The sequence below is a fragment of the Danio rerio genome, chromosome 13 (assembly GCF_049306965.1).
Source record: "Danio rerio strain Tuebingen ecotype United States chromosome 13, GRCz12tu, whole genome shotgun sequence".
Taxonomy (NCBI): domain Eukaryota; kingdom Metazoa; phylum Chordata; class Actinopteri; order Cypriniformes; family Danionidae; genus Danio; species Danio rerio.
In genome coordinates this window covers 8,469,142-8,491,075 of record NC_133188.1, presented here as the reverse complement: position 1 = coordinate 8,491,075, position 21,934 = coordinate 8,469,142, and the positions used below count along the sequence as shown (strand labels likewise).

Below are 21,934 nucleotides of genomic sequence, written 5' to 3'. Positions count from 1 at the left end.
AAATTCCTGAATGAACACTATTTTCAAGAAAATCATAGTGTATGTTGTTAGTTTTTGACTTTGATTTAGAATCATGCAATGCATACAAAGTTTTGACACTCTGTATTGCTAAATGTTTAGGATTATTCTGATTACGTACCCCTATATACATTTCTAGAGAGAGCGAAATAAGTCCCAGGAGCTACGTTTTTTTGGAGATTTTGTTTTTGCAAGTCCACCAGAGGCCGCTGTGTACACTTTTTCAAGTCTCTTCAGACTGCCATTCTCGCCTGTAATTCTCATGTAAATCCACCAGAGGCAGCTGTCGAGTGACATCCTGACTGACCAACCGACCGACACCTCCACCCTTCCCCTTCCCTATACCCAACCAAGTGTTTTAAAAAGAACCGATTGACCTACCCACCCCCTTCCCTAAACCCAACCGCAGTGTTTTAAAAAGCAATTTAGAAAAAGAAAAGCCCCCTAATTTTTACCAAGTTTTAGATTTTACCACATTCTCACCCTGTTATTTAATTGTTTACTTTGTTTTTAGCTTTTGCTTTTGTCTTACCTGCTTTCTGGAAGCTTTCTTCACTTCAGCTCCGCTCTGCATCTCAAGTCTGCCGATGTACATGTCGAGCTACCGGACAAACTGTTAACAGTGGGAAAGCCATCTATATGGAGGTAAGTCGTCAACTAGTAAACGAGAAAAGGAACGGCATCATACCGCCCCGTAGCATTCTTTTAAAAGATGAAATTCAGCCAGACATAGCTCTGGCTACATAATTCGCGATCTCCAGAAATGTATATAGGGCTATGTTTTCAGAATGACTCTGTGTTGATTTTAACACTGATAGTTTACATTTAATGATTATTTTAAAAACCCTAAACACATCGATTTTAACTTAAAATACCGGAAGGTTACATGTAAGTCTTATAATTACATAGATTTTTGTTTCAACAAAGCTGTTTTTATTCTGTGGTATTAAACTTGTTATTGGGAACCCAAGTTGTTAGTAAGGAAACATTACTTACTCTCTATCCACCACCAAGCACTGCGTGTCATTTTCCTTTGCAATGATATTAGCCGAGCGGACATCCTCACTGAAATGGAATTATAAGAAATATGTAATGATGTTGTGTCACTTTGTGGATATACAGCTGAAGTCAGAATTATTAGCCCACCTGTTTATTTTTTCCCCCAATTTCTGTTTAATGGAGAGAAGAATGTTTCACATTTCTAAACATAATAGTTTTAATAACTCATTTCTAATAACTGATTTTCTCTTTGCCATGATGACAGTACATAATATTTTACTAGATATTTTTCAAGACTCTTCTATACAGTTTAAAGTGACATTTAAAGGCTTAAATGGGATAATTAGATGAACTAGGCAGGTTAGGGTAATTTGGAAAGTTATTGTATAATGATGGTTTGTTCTGTAGATTATCAGAAAAAAATTGCTAATAATTAAGGGCTAATAATTTTGACCTTAAAATGATTTAAAAAAATCAAACTGCTTTTATTCTAGCGAAGATAAAACAAACAAGACTTTCTCCACAAAATTTTTTTTTATCGGACATACTGTGAAATTTTTCTCCCTATTAATTAAAGGTAAGCTAATAATTCTGACTTCAACTGTATCTATTCAGAAAACATCACTGTTTGCTATTTTCCACTGAGACCACCCAAGCTTTAAATGAATTTTCATTATTCTTAGAACTTGGTAAAAATGACAGGTAGCTCATGTGTATAAATATGTGAAAGTCTCAGTGGTTTATTTTCACAGTGGCACAATAATAACTGAACATCTGAATATATTTTCAGATGACAAACATTCCACCTCCCACATTCACTCCTACAACACATCTCTGTTCCTTACAGTTCTTAGTGAACAATGTGTGCATATTGTATTGAGATGTAATGAATGTTTTCCCACAAATTCACAATCATAAAAGAATTCATTGTTGGTTATGTTCATGATTGTAAATAGCACTTCCAAATATCATCTGCAAACCTTATGAGAGCCTTTTCCCCAAAGTAATCGCCCACTCTAAGAGTCTTAATCTCCTGTGGTTCTGTAAACCCCTCTGTAGTCTGTGTTACTGACACCTGTGGACAACAAATAAAAATCATACAAATGAACATTAAAATCTTACTGTATCTCACTTCCTGTGCATCTGACTGATTAAACTGACCACAATCACAACTGTAGTTCACACTTTATAGCAGGTGACCTTATCTAATATGTGATTTGTACTCTTTACATTTACATTTACAGTAGTCATTTAATGTAATATAGTTAACTGAAACCATAGTCTGTTGAAATTACTTTTAATTTTCCTGTATTTTGTATTTAATTAATGTTATTAATGCAATTGCTGTCAACTTTACCCTAACCCAATTAAAAACATCTAGCCCAAATCACTTATTTTATTCCACACATTTTCAGAATGCAATACCATTCAAAACATTAGAATAAGCAAAATAAATGGCCAGCAATAACATAAAACCAATATAAAAACACGTTCAGTTCATTAGATTTTTTTGTAAATGTATCTATCGCAAGTAAATGTAAAGAAAAGTAAACTGACTGCATATCCTAATAACAGTTATTATTGCTTAACAAAACAAAAAGCAAGAAAAAAAACAATAGGACAAATAGGTGTGTGTGCGTGTGTATGTGTCCGTGTGTGTGCGTGTGCGTGTGTGTGTAAGTTTTGTCTGCTTTTTTCTTTCAATACAATAAAGAACGTTACTTTTTTTTTTTTTTTTTTTTTTTAGCATCGATCCATTAAATTGATCAGAACGGACATTAAAGTCATAAACACTACAAATAATTCCTATTTCAAAAATATATTATTTTTATTTATTTTTTTACTTTCTGCTCCTTAAAGAAACCTGAAAAGTAATATGTATCACTGTCTCAACATTTTAAGCTAAAAGTGTTTTCAGCACTAAGAAGTTAAGAATCCATGTCACATGGAATTTAGATGTAATGTTTCACACTTCTGAGTTTCTGTAGTTCAGGCGTTGAAATTGCAAGCTACAAAGGTGCAATTTAAGAAAGCAAGTCAGAATTGTAATGCTTAAACGTCCTGCGAAGTGGTTTAAAATGTGCATTCATTTATTTTCTTGTCGGCTTAGTCCCTTTATTAATCTGGGGTCGCCACAGCGGAATGAACCGCCAACTTATCCAGCAAGTTTTTACGCAGCAGATGCCCTTCCAGCCGCAACCCATCTCTGGGAAACATCGGAACACTCATTCACACACACACACACACTCATACACTACGGACAATTTAGCCTACCCAATTCATCTGTACCGCATGTCTTTGGACTGTGGGGGAAGCTGGAGCAGCCAAAGGAAACCCACGGGAACGCAGGGAGAACATGCAAACTCCACACAGAAACGCCAACTGAGCCGAGGCTCGAACCAGCGACCTTCTTGCTGTGAGGTGACAGCACTACCTACTGCGCCACTGCTTCGCCAAGAATGTGCATTTAGTTTGAGTTAATCTCCACTGAAAAATGAAGAGAGGGCAGGTAATGGAGCAGCTCCTTCTCTTTTTGAAAAACAGTTAAAAGCATTAATTTTTATGACAGGCTCTTTCAGTGAGAGTGATTAAGCTCAAGCATCAAATAAAAGGAGACGGTGCTCACTACAGAGCCATTTGAGCAGAGCTGAGCTCCAGCGAGGGGGAGCATGAGCTCTCGCTCCTCCTCCTATAGGCTGTTTTAATGCGTCCCCACCCCTAACCCTACCCCCAGTGACATCACTCGTAGAAGAAGTGCAAGAAAGGAGGAGTGAGAGCTCATGCTCCCCCTCGCTGGAGCTCAGCTCTGCCCAAATGGCTCTGCAGTGAGCATCACTTGAATAAAAGGCAAATGAGAAGGGGGCGGGGCAAGTCAGATACTAAAGAGCATTTGATTGGTCAAGATTTGATAAAAAGCTGAAGAATGAGGTGACATGAATAAAACTGTTGACCCATTTAGCCAGAAGTAACAAACTGCAAGCTTTGAAAGTTTATATCAGTTTTATATCTTCTAAACACGAATTATGCCACTATTTTGGAGCACTAGCAATTTGGGTAAGACTTTAAGTATTGCATTATTTATAAAGCAGCTATTTAAGAAAAGATGGTGATTTTCTAAAGATTATTCAGTTTCAGTAAGTAAACAAATTAACATTTATATATTTTATTATTCAGGGATATTGTGATAGTTACTCTGCATGCTAATAAATGCTTTATTAACACAACCTCAAGCAGTTTTGTGACCTAATCTAAAGTGAAGACTATTTATACTTTATGAATCCCTTAGAAATGACAAATAAAGGCTCAGTTATATTGCAAACAGAAAAAAGGAAAGGAATGACAGAAAGATTCATAACAAATATATACAGTTAAGGGCAAAATGCTGTAGTTTTAAACTGTGTACTAATGTTTATTAATGTAGAGTTAATGCTTTATGGATGATTACTCTATTTTCTAATGCTTAATTAATGATTTAAAGTGTGCAGTTGGTATAAAGCGTTCTTCATAAACTTTTGGGAGGGACATCAAAAGACACGGCACAGTGACAAGGCATGACCAAAACTCATGTACACCATACAGCAATGAATGGGGACACATCCACCTTCAATCCAATTGTGGCATCTGGCTGGGAAAGCACAGCCATTAACTCAAAGAATCAATGAATACCACTGGAAGATCCTCTGATGCACTGACCAGTGAGAAAACAGAAACTTATCTGTGCATACCAAGGACGTAGATTTGCTCTTGACAATGGTGGGGACATACATCCCTAGAGAGCTGCATTAAACAGCACTAATTCTTGTAAACATAAATAAAGTACTTCATAATAGAAAATAAACACAATAATACAATTAACAATCTTGTCCCATGCTGCAAAAGTCAATTTACATAACTTTACTTCAGTCGGGATTTGAGGAGGTAAGAATATAGAGAAATTTAGAGAGGTGTGTGACGCAATTTAACTGCTTTATCTTAATTATTGTTTCTCATAATCATAGAGGCCAAATCCGAATTCCGATTAATTGCACAGCCTTGGTTAATAGTACTACGGTGAACTCGTAGGGAACTTGAACTTGCCTCGAACCGGGCCAAAGCATGCTTGTCTCCCTCCAGTTTCCCCCGACGGCCCGCACTCATACCACAAACGGGCTTCGGCACGCTTACGTCATCGCTGCTGTGCTGTTCAGTGAGAAGCGCTCTCTCACTCTGCAGCACAGTGGAGCTTTCTCTAGTTATATCGTTTCAGTCGTTTGTTATGCAGTGACACGCAGTCAGATATTTCGCCGAACAGATCCGGCACTTTTGGCGCTCATAAACAATCATAAAGCTCTCGCGCTGCAGGAATGAGGAGATCTGCTGAAGCCACGCAGCTGTCGTGCTGTGAGGAGTTCTCATCTTTAATAAACTACGGCAGTTTGCGTTCACTGAACAGTAAGAATGTTTAATAAATTCATATGAAACAGCCCCTTAAAAGTCACGTCTCGCTTTCAGTTTCGGGCTTTGGCTCGTTTTGCACTCCCACACAAGCGTACCGTGCCAAAGCCCAAGTGAACCGCGCTCCGGCACACATCTTCCAACCGGGCCAGGGCCGGCCAAGTGAACCGTTCTTGAGCCTGATTCAGCGCACTCACACTTCTCAAACGATCCAGGAAACGGGCCTGGGCACGGTACAGATGGCATAGTGTGAGTAGGCCCTTAAATGCCTGTATGTTTGGGAGTGGCCCAGCATGCAAGTTCTGTTTCATCAGACATGATGACTGACTGAAAGGAACAGATATTTAAGGAATTATAAATAAAGGCAGTAATGCATACCTCTCCTTTAGCTATGATAAAGAAAGTGTTTCCCTCTTCGCCTTCACGAATAATGTACTCTCCTTTGTCAAAGTAATCCTACAAAAGACATTGAAACAGGAATATGATCAGATACAATTAATTACAAGGTCACATTGCTGTTAATAAAAAAGCGAATACTTACAATTTCAAGACAGTCAATGATTTTGGCAAGTTTTTCTTCTGGCAGATCTTTCAACAATGACACGCTAAAGAAAAATAATGTTTAATTTATCAGCAGAGTATGAAGACTAATGTGCAATGAACACAACCATTTTTATTTAATTTTAACAGAGGTATTTATCGCACATGATACAATCTAATGAAGTTATTGGTTTATTAATTTTGGTCAGTAATTTTCTTTGCTTTTGTCATGAACTTGATTTGATCATTGTTAACTCCCTCCCCTCTGTGTCCTGCTCTCAGCTGTTAACTCTTGTAATCGGAGCGAGCACTGACCACCAGTCACCTGTTCTCGCTTTACTCTTATTGGCATCCCTATATCTTTCTCCTTTTCATTCCCTCTGTTGTCAGTTTATTATTACTTTGGGCGTGAAGCTGCGGTCACACTGGGCTTTTCCTCCCGTAGACTTCCATTCACACGCACGTGAATACGTCAGACCAGAAACTCAGGGTTATGCGTCAAGTTTCGCAGGTCGCTGCGGTGCAAAGTTCAAGCTTGGTGAACTCTGACCTGTGAAATCGCATCACTTGATTGCGTGAGACCAATCGAGAATCAAAACATGACCTCTCTGGACAGAAATGTAATAATATGGAGCAATCGCTCGCTTTTTAAATGTCTAATCATCTTGTTTAATCCCACCCCTTTTCGCAGCGCCGCATGACAGAATTTCGCACACACAAACTTTAGTGTGACCGCAGCTTTATCCTAAGTGCATCTTGCATGCAACTAACCTTTGTTTTTTTTCTGTCCTGTCTTGTCTTGTTTCGCTGTGCTCACCGTTGAGTGTACTAATTGACTGATCTCTATATTAGTGCGGTCTCTTCGGTAAATGTGCTCTGACTATCAACACCCGGAGGTCAGACATTCTCCTTATCGCAGTGGTGGGCTCACAGAACCAACCAACCTTCTTCTCTCTCTCACACGGCTGAGTGGGTGGCTGTGTACTTTTGAAGATCCGACTCTGTGTGTCATGTCAGCGACAGACAGCCTAGTTTAGACTCTCGTTGGAACAATAAATTCTATTTAACTGCATTATTATTGTTCTGCATTCTGTTCCGTGACAGCTTTCTTGTGCTATTTTAGTGTTGTGGGTTTTGACATCTCCATGTTTATTCTAAATGATTGGCTCAATTATTCATGATGGCATGCATTGCTTTCTTAACAGACGCTTCTGGTTTGAGATCACATGCAGTGAGGCGCACACCATTGATCAAAAGTAATTGGTTTTTGTGATTTGTAGGAGTTTCTCCATGTCTTATACACTGCCCATCCAAAAAAGCCACCACTTTTATTTAACTAAAGAAATAGTAAGAGCCTCCCATTGGATAATTACTCCATGGATAATTCTGTTTCAGCTGGTAACACACCATTTAATCCTATGAGAAAAGTAGCTTCTCATTTCTTAAACAACCATGTCAGTTATCCTGTGGTTGTGGAAAAGATGTTAATCTGTATCAGAATAGTCAAATTATTGGCATGCATTTAGCAAAGAAACATCTAAAAACATAGCTGAAACCACTAAAATTGGGATAAGAATTGTCCAAAGTATTCTTTAAAAATGGAAGTGTGGAACAATCATCCTTGAGGAAATCACTTAAACATCTGGTAAAATCAAATACTAATAAAAATAAAACAACAACATTCGAATTCACAGTTATGTTTGATAAGATAAGAGCTATTCCACACAGACATTGTGCAGGGATTAAACACTTGTGTAAAAAAAGGCTTTAATTTACTTTGAAGCATAAAGATTGGACTCTGGAGCAATGGAAGAAGGTCATGTGGTCTAATAAGTCCAATTTTATTCTGTTGCAGCGTGATGTTCACGTTAAGGTAAGAAGAGAGGCTTATAAAGTGGTGCACCATCATGCCTATTGCATGCAAGCATGTGCTATGATCTGGGAATGCTGCAGTTTGTTCAGATCTAGGTTAGGCATCAGTGTGTGCCCAAAGAATGAGGTCAGCTGACTGACTATACCTGAATATAATGAATGACACTGGCATATTCAAAGATGACAATGCCAGGATTCAAACGGCTAAAAATGTAAAAGAATGTTTCAGGATCATGATTTTTGCTTGTGGATAGTTCACCACAAATTCCATACCTAAACCCCATTGAGAATCTTTGGGATGTGCTAAAAAACACTTTGTACAGGGGTTTTACACTTACATCATCAATACAATATCTTGGCAAAAAACAAACACATCCTTGATAGGATAAAAAAGCTTTGCAGAAGCATACTGAAACAATGCCACACCAATTGGGTGCTGTACAGGTTTTCCAACAGAGTGTGTGACTTTTTTTTTAATGGACAGTGTAAACGTAGAGTCTTGGACATGGCACTTATTCACTTTGTGAATGTAACCAAACTTTACAAATCATCGATAAAGACCAAGCCGCTTATAAAAACACTGCAAAATAAGCCTCAATTTCAATACAGAGGATCCAAACAAAGAAATGGCTCTGTAGACAACATGACGCTGTGCAGTGCCTTTCATTTGATACCAATATTAGAAAAGAGAGAATGAACTATTTTGATAAAGGTACAGGGTGTATAAGGAAAATATATTTATCCAATTTTACTATGGATTTGTTACTGGATTTGACACTAGATTTTTAGAGATAATAAAACTAAAATATGTGAGTAAATATTTTTATTAATCTTTTTTTCTCATTGGCTGTAATCGGCCAGTCATTATTATTTCCAAAACCAATAATACCATAGATAATTAGATTACCAAATTAGATTGATGCATTTACTATTAAATCTAATTACTGTTTTCAGTTGCTAACAAGCATTGTGCAGTACTGAACCCACATTCTCAAAGTGCATTAACAGTATAATACTTGACCAGCACAAACAGTTCAGCTCGCCTCCGAAACTCAACAGATCATATACTGTAGGTCTCAACCACTGACACTGACAAACCACTGACAACAATTCTCCTTTAGAAAACGCACATTTCATACATAATACATTCCTTCTCTTTCAGATTCCTACTGTCACTATCTTTACCTCTGTATCACTCTTCCTTACCCACCAACCTCATTCCTTGATAAATGTTTCCTAACAAAATCAATTCCAAGCCATCCTTTTAAAAATAACTAACGCTAATGCAGAATCCTGAACAGGTTTTCTGATGAAATTGCAATGAGCTTTGAATGATAGTCATATTCTGGTAAGATTTATTTCAAATTAAATGCAGAGGAAATGCATGGAATTTATCTGTTTTGAAAGAGTTGTTAACCGCTTTGAAATGTGTTTGTTAGCATGCTAAAAATGTTCAGAAAATGTATATTTTTTTCGCTGCTTCTAGAGTATGAATGACACAAGTGTTTGGGAATTTTGCAAAAAGTGTTTGTTGCATGCATTTTATGTGAAAATAACAACAACAACAACAAAAAAAAAAACTATTGTTTGCTTGACAGATACATCAGTTTGGCTGATTGTCTGAACAGCTTTAAAAAACATCAACGCTTCAGTACTTCACAATACTTGTTAACAGTTGAAAAAAAACTGTATTACAGTACATGTATATACTTACTAATTGCTCCTTTAAAAATATCTTTAATTACAAAAAAATAAAACCAACAACAACAACAACAACAACAAAACCTAAAAAAACACAGGGTCCCACTTTATATTAAGTGTCCTTAACTACTATTTACTTACATCAAAAAATAAATACAATGTACTTACTGTGTTCATAAAGTATTTGAGAACACTTGTGGTGCTCTTTAGTTGGGATAGGGGTTGGGTTAGGGACAGGTTTGGTGGTGTGGGTAGGTTTAAGGTTGGGTTAAGGTGTAGGGAATGGTCAGCAGTGTATTTACAAATGTAGTTACAGAAGTTAATTACAGATGTAATTACATACAGGAATTTAATCAAGCATAAGAACACAATAAATACACGTATCTACACAATAAGTACATTGTAACAAACTATTAATTCCTGTGTAAGTACATATTAGTTAAGGCCACATTATAAAGTGGGACCAAACACAGAAGTGATATCTGCATCAGCAAATGTAATCTTTGAACTTATATTCTTCTAGTATTATTGTTAAACATCACAACATCAGTTTAATTACAGTAAAGTTATTAATAATAGTACTTGAAAAACATAATAATATTATCAACCCTGTATGTCCATTAAAGCATCCATGCAAAGATGTGTGTTTGTGTTTGTGTTTGTGTGTGTGTGTGTGTGTGTGTGTGTGTGTGTGTGTGTGTGTGTGTGTGTGTGTGTGTGTGTGTGCGTGTGTGTGTGTGTGTGTGCGTGTGCGTGTGCGTGTGTGGCTGGTAACATGCACAAATGTTAGTGGCATAAATGTACCTGCGCAGAAAGCTGAAGTACTCCTCGTGTCTGGCCTGAGTGGATCTCATCATGATAGTCTGGAACGTCTGCCGGTCCAGAGCCCAGATATGGGACTGAGACACAGCTAATGACACACAATCACCAACATTTCCACCTCACAAATTCACCACTATGACACTAATTCAATATCTGCCATAAAAGTGGGTCAAACATTAATAGAGAAATGACCATACATCATCTATAACGCAGTATTTAATGGACTTAAATGTAATGTTTTCATAAAGACAGAAGACGGAAAAACACAATCTGTTCTGCACCCATCACCCCTAAATTCAGCACCCATCTTTAGGGGTTGGACAATGAAACTGAAACTGGTTTTAATAACATATTAATATGGTGTAGGGCCTCTTTTTGTGGCCAATACAGCATCAATTTGTCTCAGGAATCACAGATACGAGTCCTGCACAGTGGCCAGAGTGATTTTGAGGCATTCTTCTTGCAGAATAGAGGCCAATACATGATGCTGGTGGAGAAAAACATTTCCTGACTTGCTCCTCCAGAATAAGTCAAAGTGACTCAATAATATTTAAACATGGTGACCGTGCAGGCCATGGGAGATTTTCAACTTCTCTTTCATGTTCATCAAACCTTTCTGTCACCAGTCTTGATGTGTGTATTGATGCATTATCAACATGACACACGGCACTGCCGTAAGGAGACAATGTTTAAACCATTGGGTGCAGTTAGTACTCCAGAATGTCTTTTGTCCTTAGTAGTGACAGACTACCTAGCACAATTATTAGGCATATAGGGAATGCCATGATATCACAGCTAAAACTATTACTGATCCATTCCCATGCTTCACTCTGTGTATGCAATAGTCTGGGTGTACGTTTCTTTAGGGCTTCTCCACACCGTAACTCTCCCAGATGTGGGAAAGCCAGTAAAGCCGGACTCATCAGGGAACATTTAGCATTGTTGTTTGGCATTGGCACAGGTGTCCAAAGGTTTGTCTATAGCAGCCCAGCCATCTATTGACCCAGTGGAGTTGCCAATTAACAGTTTTGGTGAAAAAACAGAAGAGTTGATGTGCACATTTAATTCTGCAGTGTTGGGCAGTTGTGGTTTTATGTTTTTTTTTTTAGAAATAATTCAGATTAGCACCTGGACATTCCTTTAAGACAGCTTCCTCGTGCATCAACAGTTATTCCAGTTCAATGTGGTCGGTCCTCCTTGGTGGTATGGTGACATTACCCTGGATACCGTGGCTCTTGATACATGTACATCACAAAGACTTGCTGTCTCAGTCAAAAATCAGCCAGTGAGATGTGTACCTGCAATTAGTCCTCTTTTGAACTTTGAGATGTTACCCACAATGTTGTGCATTGCAATATTTTAAGCAATTCTGTGCAATTACTCTGCTAATTAAACCTTCACACTCTGCTCTTAAGCTGCGGTCACACTGGGCTTTTCCTCCCATAGACTTCTATTCATACGCACGCGAAAACGTTAGACTAGGACAGCTCGGTCATGCGTTAGGTTTCGCAGGTTGCTGCGGTGCAAAGTTCAAGCTTGGTGAACTCTGACCTGCGAAATCGCATCACTTGACTGCGTGAGACCAACCGAGGATGAAAACATGACATCTCTGGACAGAAATTTAAAGCATGGAGCAATCACTCACTTTTTAAAAAAAGTCTAATAAGCTTGTTTAATCCCGCCCCTTTTCGCAACGCAGCATAACAGAATTTCGCAAGCTCAAACTCTAATGTGACCGCAGCTTTACTGGTGGGATGTGCAATCAATGAAGATTGGCCACCAGGCTGGCCAAATTTAGCCATGAAACAGCCAAAGATAAAAGTGTTTGACCAGTTTTATTGTCCAACCTTTGCATATAAACAGTTTCTTCAGCTGCTAAAAGGTACTGAAGCTATATTTTCAAAACTGTTCACACGAGCAGCCAAAAATATGTCTATGAAAAATATTTTGTTAACTAATTATGTTGTTAATTACTTCCTGATTAGCATGATTTTACTTCCTGATATAGCATGATTTCTGAATGAAAGTTGTTGTCTGTGGTTGGATGAAAAACTCATTTTGACACGTATATAAACTGTTGTGCTGGTCTAAGTGAGTTTTGGAGGTGAGCTGAACTGTTTGTGTCAAGAGTCATGTTAGTAATGGAATCTGCATGAACAGTTTTGAAAATGGAATAGTTCACCCAAACTGTTCACCCTCATGTGTTTTTAAATTTAAATTAAATTAAATTGATGACTTTCTTGAAAAAAAAAGAAGATATTTTGAAAAAATGATGGTCACTGGCATCCACTGACTTCCATAGTAGGAAACAAATACTGTGGAAGTCAATGGCTGTTTCTCAATATGCGTTCTTCAGCGGTCTTTTGTGCTCGTGTTCTCGTGCAACGTCATCATCAGATGCCTAAGTTCAGTTCCAATACTCAAGACCGCAAGTACGGAAGGCGTGTGAAACTTCCCGGATGTGTTCTTGATATTGAGGACGCAACAATGCAGACTTGAGCACCGAACTCCCTCTGGAAGTCCCAGAAGTCATTGCGACTGGAGGTGGGAAGCGCAGCATTTTATTTAGATGTATTATTAAAGTTTAGAGAAATCACTTATTTACCTCAGGAGTGTCCCTAAATAAACGATGATAGTAAACATTACCATGGACATCTTAATAAAGTAATAAACACATTAAGGGTGTTTGTTTGCTTAAATTTGTATTAATCTGTTTATTTAAATTGTGCAGTGTATAGTTATAATGTTTTTATGCAAAGTATATATTTTGAAAAAGGGAAAAACAATAAATCGTTCTATGAATGCTGTAATGTTTAAATAATTTACTATTTAAAATGCGTGAAGGTCATGTGACCATCAGGAAGAACGCAGCATCTCATTTTTCAAAGGATGCATTCTCTGCCCTCATGGTCTCCTGAGTTCGTTCTTCCGAGGACACCTGGCAAGACTGGTCTCCACAAGAACGCAAGTCCGTTCTCTGTGTTCTTGGAATTGAGAAACAGCCAATGAGTGCCAACAACCTGCATTTTTAAAAAATTACTTGTTTTGAGTTCAACAGAAAAACAAAACTTTGTTTTTAAAAGTGAAGGATCAGTGAATATTGGCAGAATCACAATTTTGGGTAAACCATCCCTTTAAACATTTTGGTTAAACACAAAAATACTCAAGCATAATAAAATCTACCTTTGACCGTAGCAGTTCTTTTACAGTTATAGAGAATGGCCAGCTCTCCAAAGGCTGTTCCAGGACGCATCTGACCTAGGAACTTTCCATTTTGAATGACCTCTAATAAGCCCTCTGACCACATAAAATTACAGAAATGGGCAAAATTAAATTTAAACAACACATAAAAGTGGGGTGCAGGATATTATCTGACTATTCTTATTAAAATATGTTGATATGAACATATGAAAGCATAAAGTGCCTGTACCATACCAGCAAGCACATAGAGAAAGTTCCCCGGCTCTCCCTCCTGGATAACCAGCTGCTCAGCCCCATAGATTTTCTCATACATACAGTCCACCATCTCTCTAGTGTGCTGAGGTTCCAGCTTCTTCAGGAAGTCATTCTTCATGAGGGCTTCATTTATCAGTTTCTTAGTGCTATAAGACGAAGGAAAAGAAAGAATTAAAATTTAAGTGACGCTTGGTGTTTTTTTTTAATCTATTGTTATATCCAGTGGAGATTCAAATTTAATAATTTTATGATCAAATTTTATGTACAAGTGAAATTGATCATTTATTAAGTTAATTTATTTATGTACAGTGAAGATCAAAATAAAAGACCACTTTTTATGCCTAAAATTCTCACTGAAATTATTGTTAATTAAAAGCAACCTAGCTAACAGAGTTATCAAAACCCTTTTCATTTTAAAACACAGAAATTACTGAGTTATTTGAATAATTATAACATAATAAAATTCTTTGGACCAACACCAGCCATAGATCTTTTTTTTTTGAGAGACATCTTTTAGGATTCTGCCATTTTGGTCACTTTTGCAAAATATGTGAGGGAATGGGGTTTACTATTAAAAGTAAGAAGTGAGAACTGGGTTTGTGAACGAAAAGAGGATGTGACAGTGAATGAAAAGTGGATAAAAGAGAGTGCAGATTGTGTCTAAAAGAGACAAATTGGGAAGGTGGCTTTGTGGTCGTGGTTATGTCTCTCACAAACATCACTGCTCTTTTTACAGATATTAATAATTTTGCACAGCACATCTTTAGTCTCTCACAGAGACAACTATTCTCTCAGAGAACCTTACAGGTCTCCCACAGACACCACTTTTGGGTGGTCTTTTGGGACATAAACGGTCTCTCACAGACATCAGTAATCTCTTACAGGACATCACCAGGCTCCTACAGACATCACTAGTCTCTCACAGCCACCCCGAGTCTCTCATAGACATCCCTAGTCTCTCATAGTGCATCATTAGTCTCTTAGACATCACTACACATCACTAGGCTGCATTCCACTCCACTTATCCGTTAGCAAGTTTCCCTACACACTTCTTGTCAGGGGAAACTCAGTCAGGATTTCAGTGTGTTCCACTTCAAGTGAATGAGGGAAGCATACACGGACATACCCTTGACCCCTTGATTCTGATAGAGTAAGCGAGCCATACAGTCTCCAATGTATTACTACTTACAGAAAATCTACAGACAGCATACATTTAGTCCTTATTTAGGTTCAAAAACAACATGCAATATATAGCCTACATTCAGTGCAAACCCCTCATCTGTTTCTGTAATCTTCACCAGCACATGTAAGCTCTGTTAGAGAGTAATTCTGTCATTCCGAGTTCATAATAGTCCAAAAGGCGATGATAAACATAGCAGTTTGTTCTTGATTCAGGTTGCTGAAACTATTTGCTCCTGTGTTTTGTCGGGCTTCTCCTTTGTTTGTTCTCGCTTCACTCTCGCATTTGTCCGTTTCTTTCTGAAAGGATCAGATGACAGAGACACTTCAATAATCACGCACACATTATCATCTCAAGAAGTTCGTTTATCAAATATAGACGCGATCTCGAGCTCCCTGGAGAAAGCAAAAACACTTTTACATGGCCTCGTAAAACAACAATAGGACACTGCAGATTTTGATCTTCTTGGCTTTGTGTCTGTACATCAAGACAACAACAAGGTTTGTTTGAGCGTGGGTCATCCATGGCTCATTGTTAATCTATGCATATAGTATTGCAGAGTAATGTCTCAGCTGTACATTTAAAACATGGTGGTTCCTTTGTTGTCATTCTGGCTAGCTCCACACGAGCTCGCGGCGTATCTCTGTAACCAATCAGCGTTTAGCTCAACCTTTTGGTTCCCTATCTTGTGTTTGTGACCCTTTCGAAAGGGTGCCAAAAAAGTGGTACATAATGGTTCGGTTCGGTACGCCTTTTGACAGTGGAAACGGCCATAAAAGCGTACCATATCGTACCTCTCAGTGGAAACAGGCCATAAGCAATTACAGACTCAAACACGTGTTGGTAAAAGTGGACCATCTACAAGCATCAACGCAACAACCTAACGGAGTCTCATGTCATCATTTTCAAAAGAGATGCCTTATGAGAAAAAACCCCTCTATAATAGAAAACACAATCCTTATGAACACTTAATGCTTGCATTAAACTGCAAGCTGCATTATTTAAGGGCATTTGTTACGACACTGATCGGATCTTTTGTTGTCAAGCTTATGTTTTTTTATGGATTTACCAGAAAAAAAGGCACATATGGGAAAACATGCCCCAGTAAAGTATTTGAGAGTCTAAAAAGTGTACATGGCAGCATCTAAAGGTTTTGAGAAAACAAAATCTGCAAAAGTACGTAGTCCAGGGTACATATTTCTCGATTTTCAAAGATGTAGCCCTGGGCACATATTTTCAATGAGCCTAGGTTACGAGAAATTCTTTCTCTTGTGTTAAATTTGAGTTTACAATGATATGCATTTTGTATAAATCTGTAATTACCATACCAAGGCCTATCCACACCAAAATCATGGATAATAACTGTCTAAAGTAACAGTTTTATTTATATTTACATTTTACAGAAGCATGGATGGAGAATCAGACATTTTATGTTGATGAGATCCTTCAAAGTTCAGAGGAGCTGGGTAATGCTTTTGCTATGTTTTGAGTTTTTGCTGTCAATTTTTATTTTTCTGTGCAGTTAATAAGGTTGATTTTGCCCATTTTCGTACACAACAACTGCTTGTTAACAAATTATTAAACAAATAAAGAGATTGTGCTTTAAAGGATCAGTTAACTCGAAACAAAACAACAAATATCTGTCATCATTTCCTTACCCTTTACATGCTCAGAACCTGTTCGACTGACTTTCTTCTGTTTAATAAAATATTTTGAAGAAATATGTAAACCTGTAACCACTGACTTCTATAGAATTCTGTTGTTCCTATATTATGGAAGTCAATGGTAATAGTTTTTTTCGTTTTCTTCAAAATCTTCTTTTGTGTTCAACAGAATAAAGAAACTCACAAAGGTCTGGAACCACCTGAAGGTGAGTAAAACCTTTTCAATAAATCCCACACATAAAAATATGTTTCACGTAATTCATACATTAACAAAAACAAATTTAAATTTGAGACTGTATGACAGATCACACGTCAAAACACGTCTACAGTACTATACAGCATACATGTATATTTATGCATCTTATTATCATATCTAAAACAGGAAGGTCTCTCTACTGATTTAAAATGGATCTTATGAATCAATTTCTGATGGACATTTGTAGACTGTCATCAAGAGCGTGTTTAATTAAAACAGTAATGATTCCTGTCCATGCATACAAATGGCCCAGCCTTTGTGTTCTCTTGAGCCACTCCATCCCCTTCAGAGTGTGGTATGGTAATTCAGGCTTTCAAGTCCACTCTGTGGATGGAGACACTACAAAAGCTTGGCTAAACCTTATTACTGTCTCCACCTTCCTGGAGAGTCAGTATTCCAGTGACTCCATAATAAAACCAACAATCCAGTAGTGTAATTAGATTTAGCACATTTTGTGTATCTAGTCCTAAGAGGTGGACTAGATACACAAACCAAGCACTTGGGTAAAAGCCTACTGGTACAGTACCCTTAAAGAGTTACAACCAAAACACATTTTTTGCTGTATATATACACACACACACACACACACACACACAACAGTTCTGTTTGGTTGAATCTGGCTGAAAGCTGTGTGCGATATTTTGCCAGTAACAGCACCCAAAGGCCTCTTCACCCTTCACCTTTGTGTATTTCTCCGCCCACATAGAGTCAGCAACAAGCAGAGGACGGTAAACAGTTTGACAAATATTACTGCTGTTGGACAACATAATGTACTTTTGAGTTTTTTTTAGTCAAGAATGTAGTTGTTTAGATTGCAAGTGCATTTAATTTTTTAATAGTGCCTATTTTAAAATATTTATAATTTCTGAGAGACAGCTCATCAGCTCATTACTTTTTTCAAACTAGAGGTGAGAAAAGACGCTGCTGAAACAGGGTTGGGGTGGGTGAGAGGTCATGGCCCTTTAACAATATATAATCCTGTAAAAATGTTAAACACTCATTTTAATTTTACTTGACTTACAGTGCTTGATTTTCAAAGTACTAAACCTTGTTATACACCATTATCCACACTGATTATTAATGATCAAAGTATGCAAGCAAGTGACCAAAATATAATATATTGCCTAGTATGTAACAAAAAATGTATAGACAATAAAATGTCTAAATGTGTGCTGACAAATATAAACACACAAAAGGGCAAGATGTGTTAAGGTGAAAGCTTACACAACTTGACCTTTTAACACCAGGCCATTCTTAATAAGTTATTCTCAGCATTCATCACATAATTAATCATCCTATATATATATATATATATATATATATATATTTATATATATATATATATATATATATATATATATATATATATATATATATATATATATATRTGTGTGTGTGTGTGTGTGTGTGTGTGTGTGTGTGTGTRTATATATATATATATATATATATATATATATATATATATATATATATATATATATATATATATATATATATATATATATAAATCATCCTTCTTTTTAAAATATTTTCCAAATGAGGTTTAACAAAGCAAGGAAATTATTACAGTATGTCTGAAAATATTTTTTCGGCTAGAATAAAAGCAGTTTTTAATTTTTTAAACACCATTTTAGGGACAAAATTATTAGCCCCTTTAAGCTATATTTTTTCTCGATAATCAATAGAACTAACCATCATTATACAATAACTTACCTAATTGCCCTAACCTGCCTAGTTGACCTAATTAACCTAGTAAAGCCTTTAAATGGCACTTTAAGCTGTATAGAAGTGTCTAGAAAAATATCTAGTAAAATATTATTTACTGTCATCATGGCAAAGATAAAATAAATCAGTTATTAGATATGAGTTATTAAAACTATTATGTTTAGAAATGTGTTGAAAAAAATCTTTTCTCTATTAAACAGAAATTGGGAAAAAAATAAACAAGCAGTCTAATAATTCAGGGGGGCTAATAATTCTGACTTCAACTGTATATATATATATATATATATATATATATATATATATATATATATATATATATATATATATATATATATATATATATATATATATATATATATATATATTTTGCCTCATATGTTTTATTGCTAGTTTTATTGATCACAAAGTTATGATTGACTTGGATTTAAGTTGCTTCAATTTAAAAATTAAAATTGCAATAATAGATGTTTAGATGTATTTTTTTTTATTGCAAATGTTATAAGGTCTGGTTTTGTGGTAGCTGTACCTTAAAATTAAATTATTATAATCTTAATTAAAGTGATGAAGATTTAGAAATTCTTACAGTAAACGGAGCTACTGTAAGGTCACACCAGCTTGGTATAAATGCTTAAAAATGATTTAGTTGAACATATCCATTAGAAACTGAAAAGTAATCAAAAAGTAATTAGTTACTTTACTTTCATAAAGTAGTTGAAAAGGTATACTACGTCTTACATTTTAAATAGGATAATTTCTAATCTCTAATCTATTACATTTTCAAAGTAACCTCCCCAACACTGAGCTTAACATATATGAAGTTCGAGTATATTGAATCTGCTTCAGTCTTGTTTCCACAGTTGAAGTTCTGTTTAGTTTAGTTCAGTGTAATGTAATGTCTCTGCTGAAAGCCAAAACACTAAAGAGCAAATCCAATGAAGTGCAGCCAAAATGCAAAACCAAACTGGAAATTGAGTGTGTATGTCATGGTCCATGTCCCTATTTAAATTCGCTGATTTCTGTACAGTAAGTGTAAATACATTAGTATTTAGCATATTATACTGTTCTAGTGGTTTTTGGATATTTAACAAAAGCATCTTACATGCTGTATCTTTAAGTCAAATGCATGAAAATGTACTTGAGTATAGTAGTACCACCAGTAGTACCACCATTGACACTCACCCTGAGTCTTTGCGGATGTGTTGTCTCTCAGTGGAGCTACGATGGGCCCTGTGGTCATGACAGAAGTGCCTGGTCGTGGGTTCAGCTGAAACACCCTCTTTGGCTTTTAGCCGTCGATGCACCTCCACAGCAACTCTGTGGAAGCGCATGGATCCCTGGTTGATCACGCTCAGTAGTCTGCGGCTGTGTCTCAGTGGTGCTGGTGGAGAGCGGCCGAGGCTGTTATACCCGATGGCATCTTGGAGCTTATCAATCTGGGACACCTTTGCCTCTAGTTCCCTTTGAAGGCTCTGTAACTGATTCTCCTGTGCACGGAGCTCCCGGTCCCTCCGTGCCAGCTCCTCCTCAAGATGGGCAATCCGCATCTTCAGGGGCTCCACAGACTCCCATACTGGGGTCTCTTTTATGCTGGAGGCCAGACATGTCTCCTGTAGCCGATGGCCTTTGATCGAACCGTTCCCCATGATAAGAGAGTGACTTGGAACCATAGAGAGGCCTTTGGGCTTTTCAGTTTGTTCACTGGTTGGACACTGTAGTCAAAAGATGAAGCAAATAATTTACTCTCTTAAGTTCCATGCTGTTACACCTTAACTGTCATCATATTTGGGATGCTTTTTAGTATTTTAGCATCACATATCCAAGTTTGAACTTAAAAAGTGCAGTGAAAGTTAAGGGGTTAAATAATATTTAATCATTATTTAAATATTGTTATTTCGTTATGAAAAGGAAACATAATTATGGATGCCACATCATGCTATTATACCTTATAAGAAAAGCTTATAAAAACTGTAATATTGTTTTAAGCCAAATTGTGAACATGTATTTACTACATTTATGTTCTTACGTTCGCGTATAATCCTTCAGTAATCATGCTAACATGTCGATTTGGTGTTTGTGTATATTTAACAAGATTAAAACCAATCGATTTTTCCAATTTAACATTTATTCATTCATTCATTTTCTTTTTGTCTTAGTCCCATCTGAGGTCGCCACAGTGGAATGAACCACCAACCTTTTCAGCATATGTTTTACGCAGCGGATGCCCTTCCAGCTGCAACCCATCACTGGGAAACATCCATACACACTCATTCACAAACAAACACTATGGACAATTCAGCTTAGCCAATTCACCTGTACTGCATGTCTTTGTACTTGTGGGGGAAACCAGAGCACCCGGAGGAAACCCACGCGAACATGGGAAGAACATGCAAACTCCACACAGAAATGCCAACTGACCCAGCCAGCACTTAAACCAGCAACCTTCTTGCTGTAAGGCGATTATGCTACCAACTGCGCGCCACCATGCTGCCATCTTAACATTTAGTTATATATTTAATTCAAATATTGCTTTACTGAGTTGTATGAAAAAGCTATTACAATGCACACTGAAAACATATACAAATTAATATAATATAATATAATATAATATAATATAATATAATATAATATAATATATTATAGTGTCATTAAGAAATTGTATAAATGTAAACATGTGCATTTAAAGCATGACCGGACAACATTTTAAAACATGTGTCAGTTCGTGACCAACAACATTATAAACCATGAGAAGCAGATCATTTTGACATGAGTATGAATATTAAAAATCCATACAGTACTTGTCACAGTGAGTACATTAATAATAAAAATAATAATGATTTGTAAAATGCATGCAATTTCTGACATAATTAAAAAAACATAATTCTCATTAATAAACTCTACATTTTTTAATTGTATAGCATTTTAAAAAGAAAGAGAAAACAAACCGACTGTGGAAGATATAATTGAGATTATCTTTCATTTAGATTAACTATTAGTGAATAAAAATACAGTATTTAATTAAAGGTGAAGCAAGAGTTAGATCTATGTCCTCTATAGTCCCTAACAAACATGAATATTAAATAACATAGATCCACAAATGGGTTATTAAGTGAATTCAAACACAGCAGATTTGCAAATATTGAATTACAGGGTTACTTACCACCTGTCAGTGTGTAATGCAGTTTCCACTGCTGTTTACTTGTGAAATAAGAAGAAACGCTGCTCCTCCACATATGAGCGATCTGTCTGGGTCGCGCACAATGACAGGAT

General features: G+C 36.6%; 1 protein-coding gene across 9 annotated transcripts in view; it reads right to left on the bottom strand.

The window, feature by feature from the left end:
• The window catches only part of prkg2l (protein kinase cGMP-dependent 2, like), a 45,921-nt gene extending 23,987 nt beyond the window's left edge, over window positions 1-21,934 (bottom strand). For 4 of the 9 annotated variants that reach the window (XR_012389131.1, XR_012389132.1, XR_012389130.1 and 1 more), the window contains exons 1-9: window positions 21,825-21,934; window positions 19,847-20,376; window positions 13,822-13,988; window positions 13,570-13,683; window positions 10,369-10,474; window positions 5,993-6,056; window positions 5,830-5,907; window positions 1,998-2,092; window positions 1,015-1,083 (exon numbers count right to left, since the gene is read on the bottom strand). Coding sequence is in view for 2 of the 9 variants with exons in the window: in XM_021480717.3 (XP_021336392.1) it covers window positions 1,015-1,083; window positions 1,998-2,092; window positions 5,830-5,907; window positions 5,993-6,056; window positions 10,369-10,474; window positions 13,570-13,683; window positions 13,822-13,988; window positions 19,847-20,334 (1,181 nt within the window). In the remaining 7 variants the exon portion in view is untranslated. Of the gene's footprint in view, window positions 1-550; window positions 654-1,014; window positions 1,084-1,997; window positions 2,093-5,829; window positions 5,908-5,992; window positions 6,057-10,368; window positions 10,475-11,514; window positions 11,685-13,569; window positions 13,684-13,821; window positions 13,989-19,846; window positions 20,377-21,824 lie in introns of those variants that run through there. The other 5 variants (XR_012389134.1, XR_012389135.1, XR_012389133.1 and 2 more) reach the window with 4 other exon arrangements.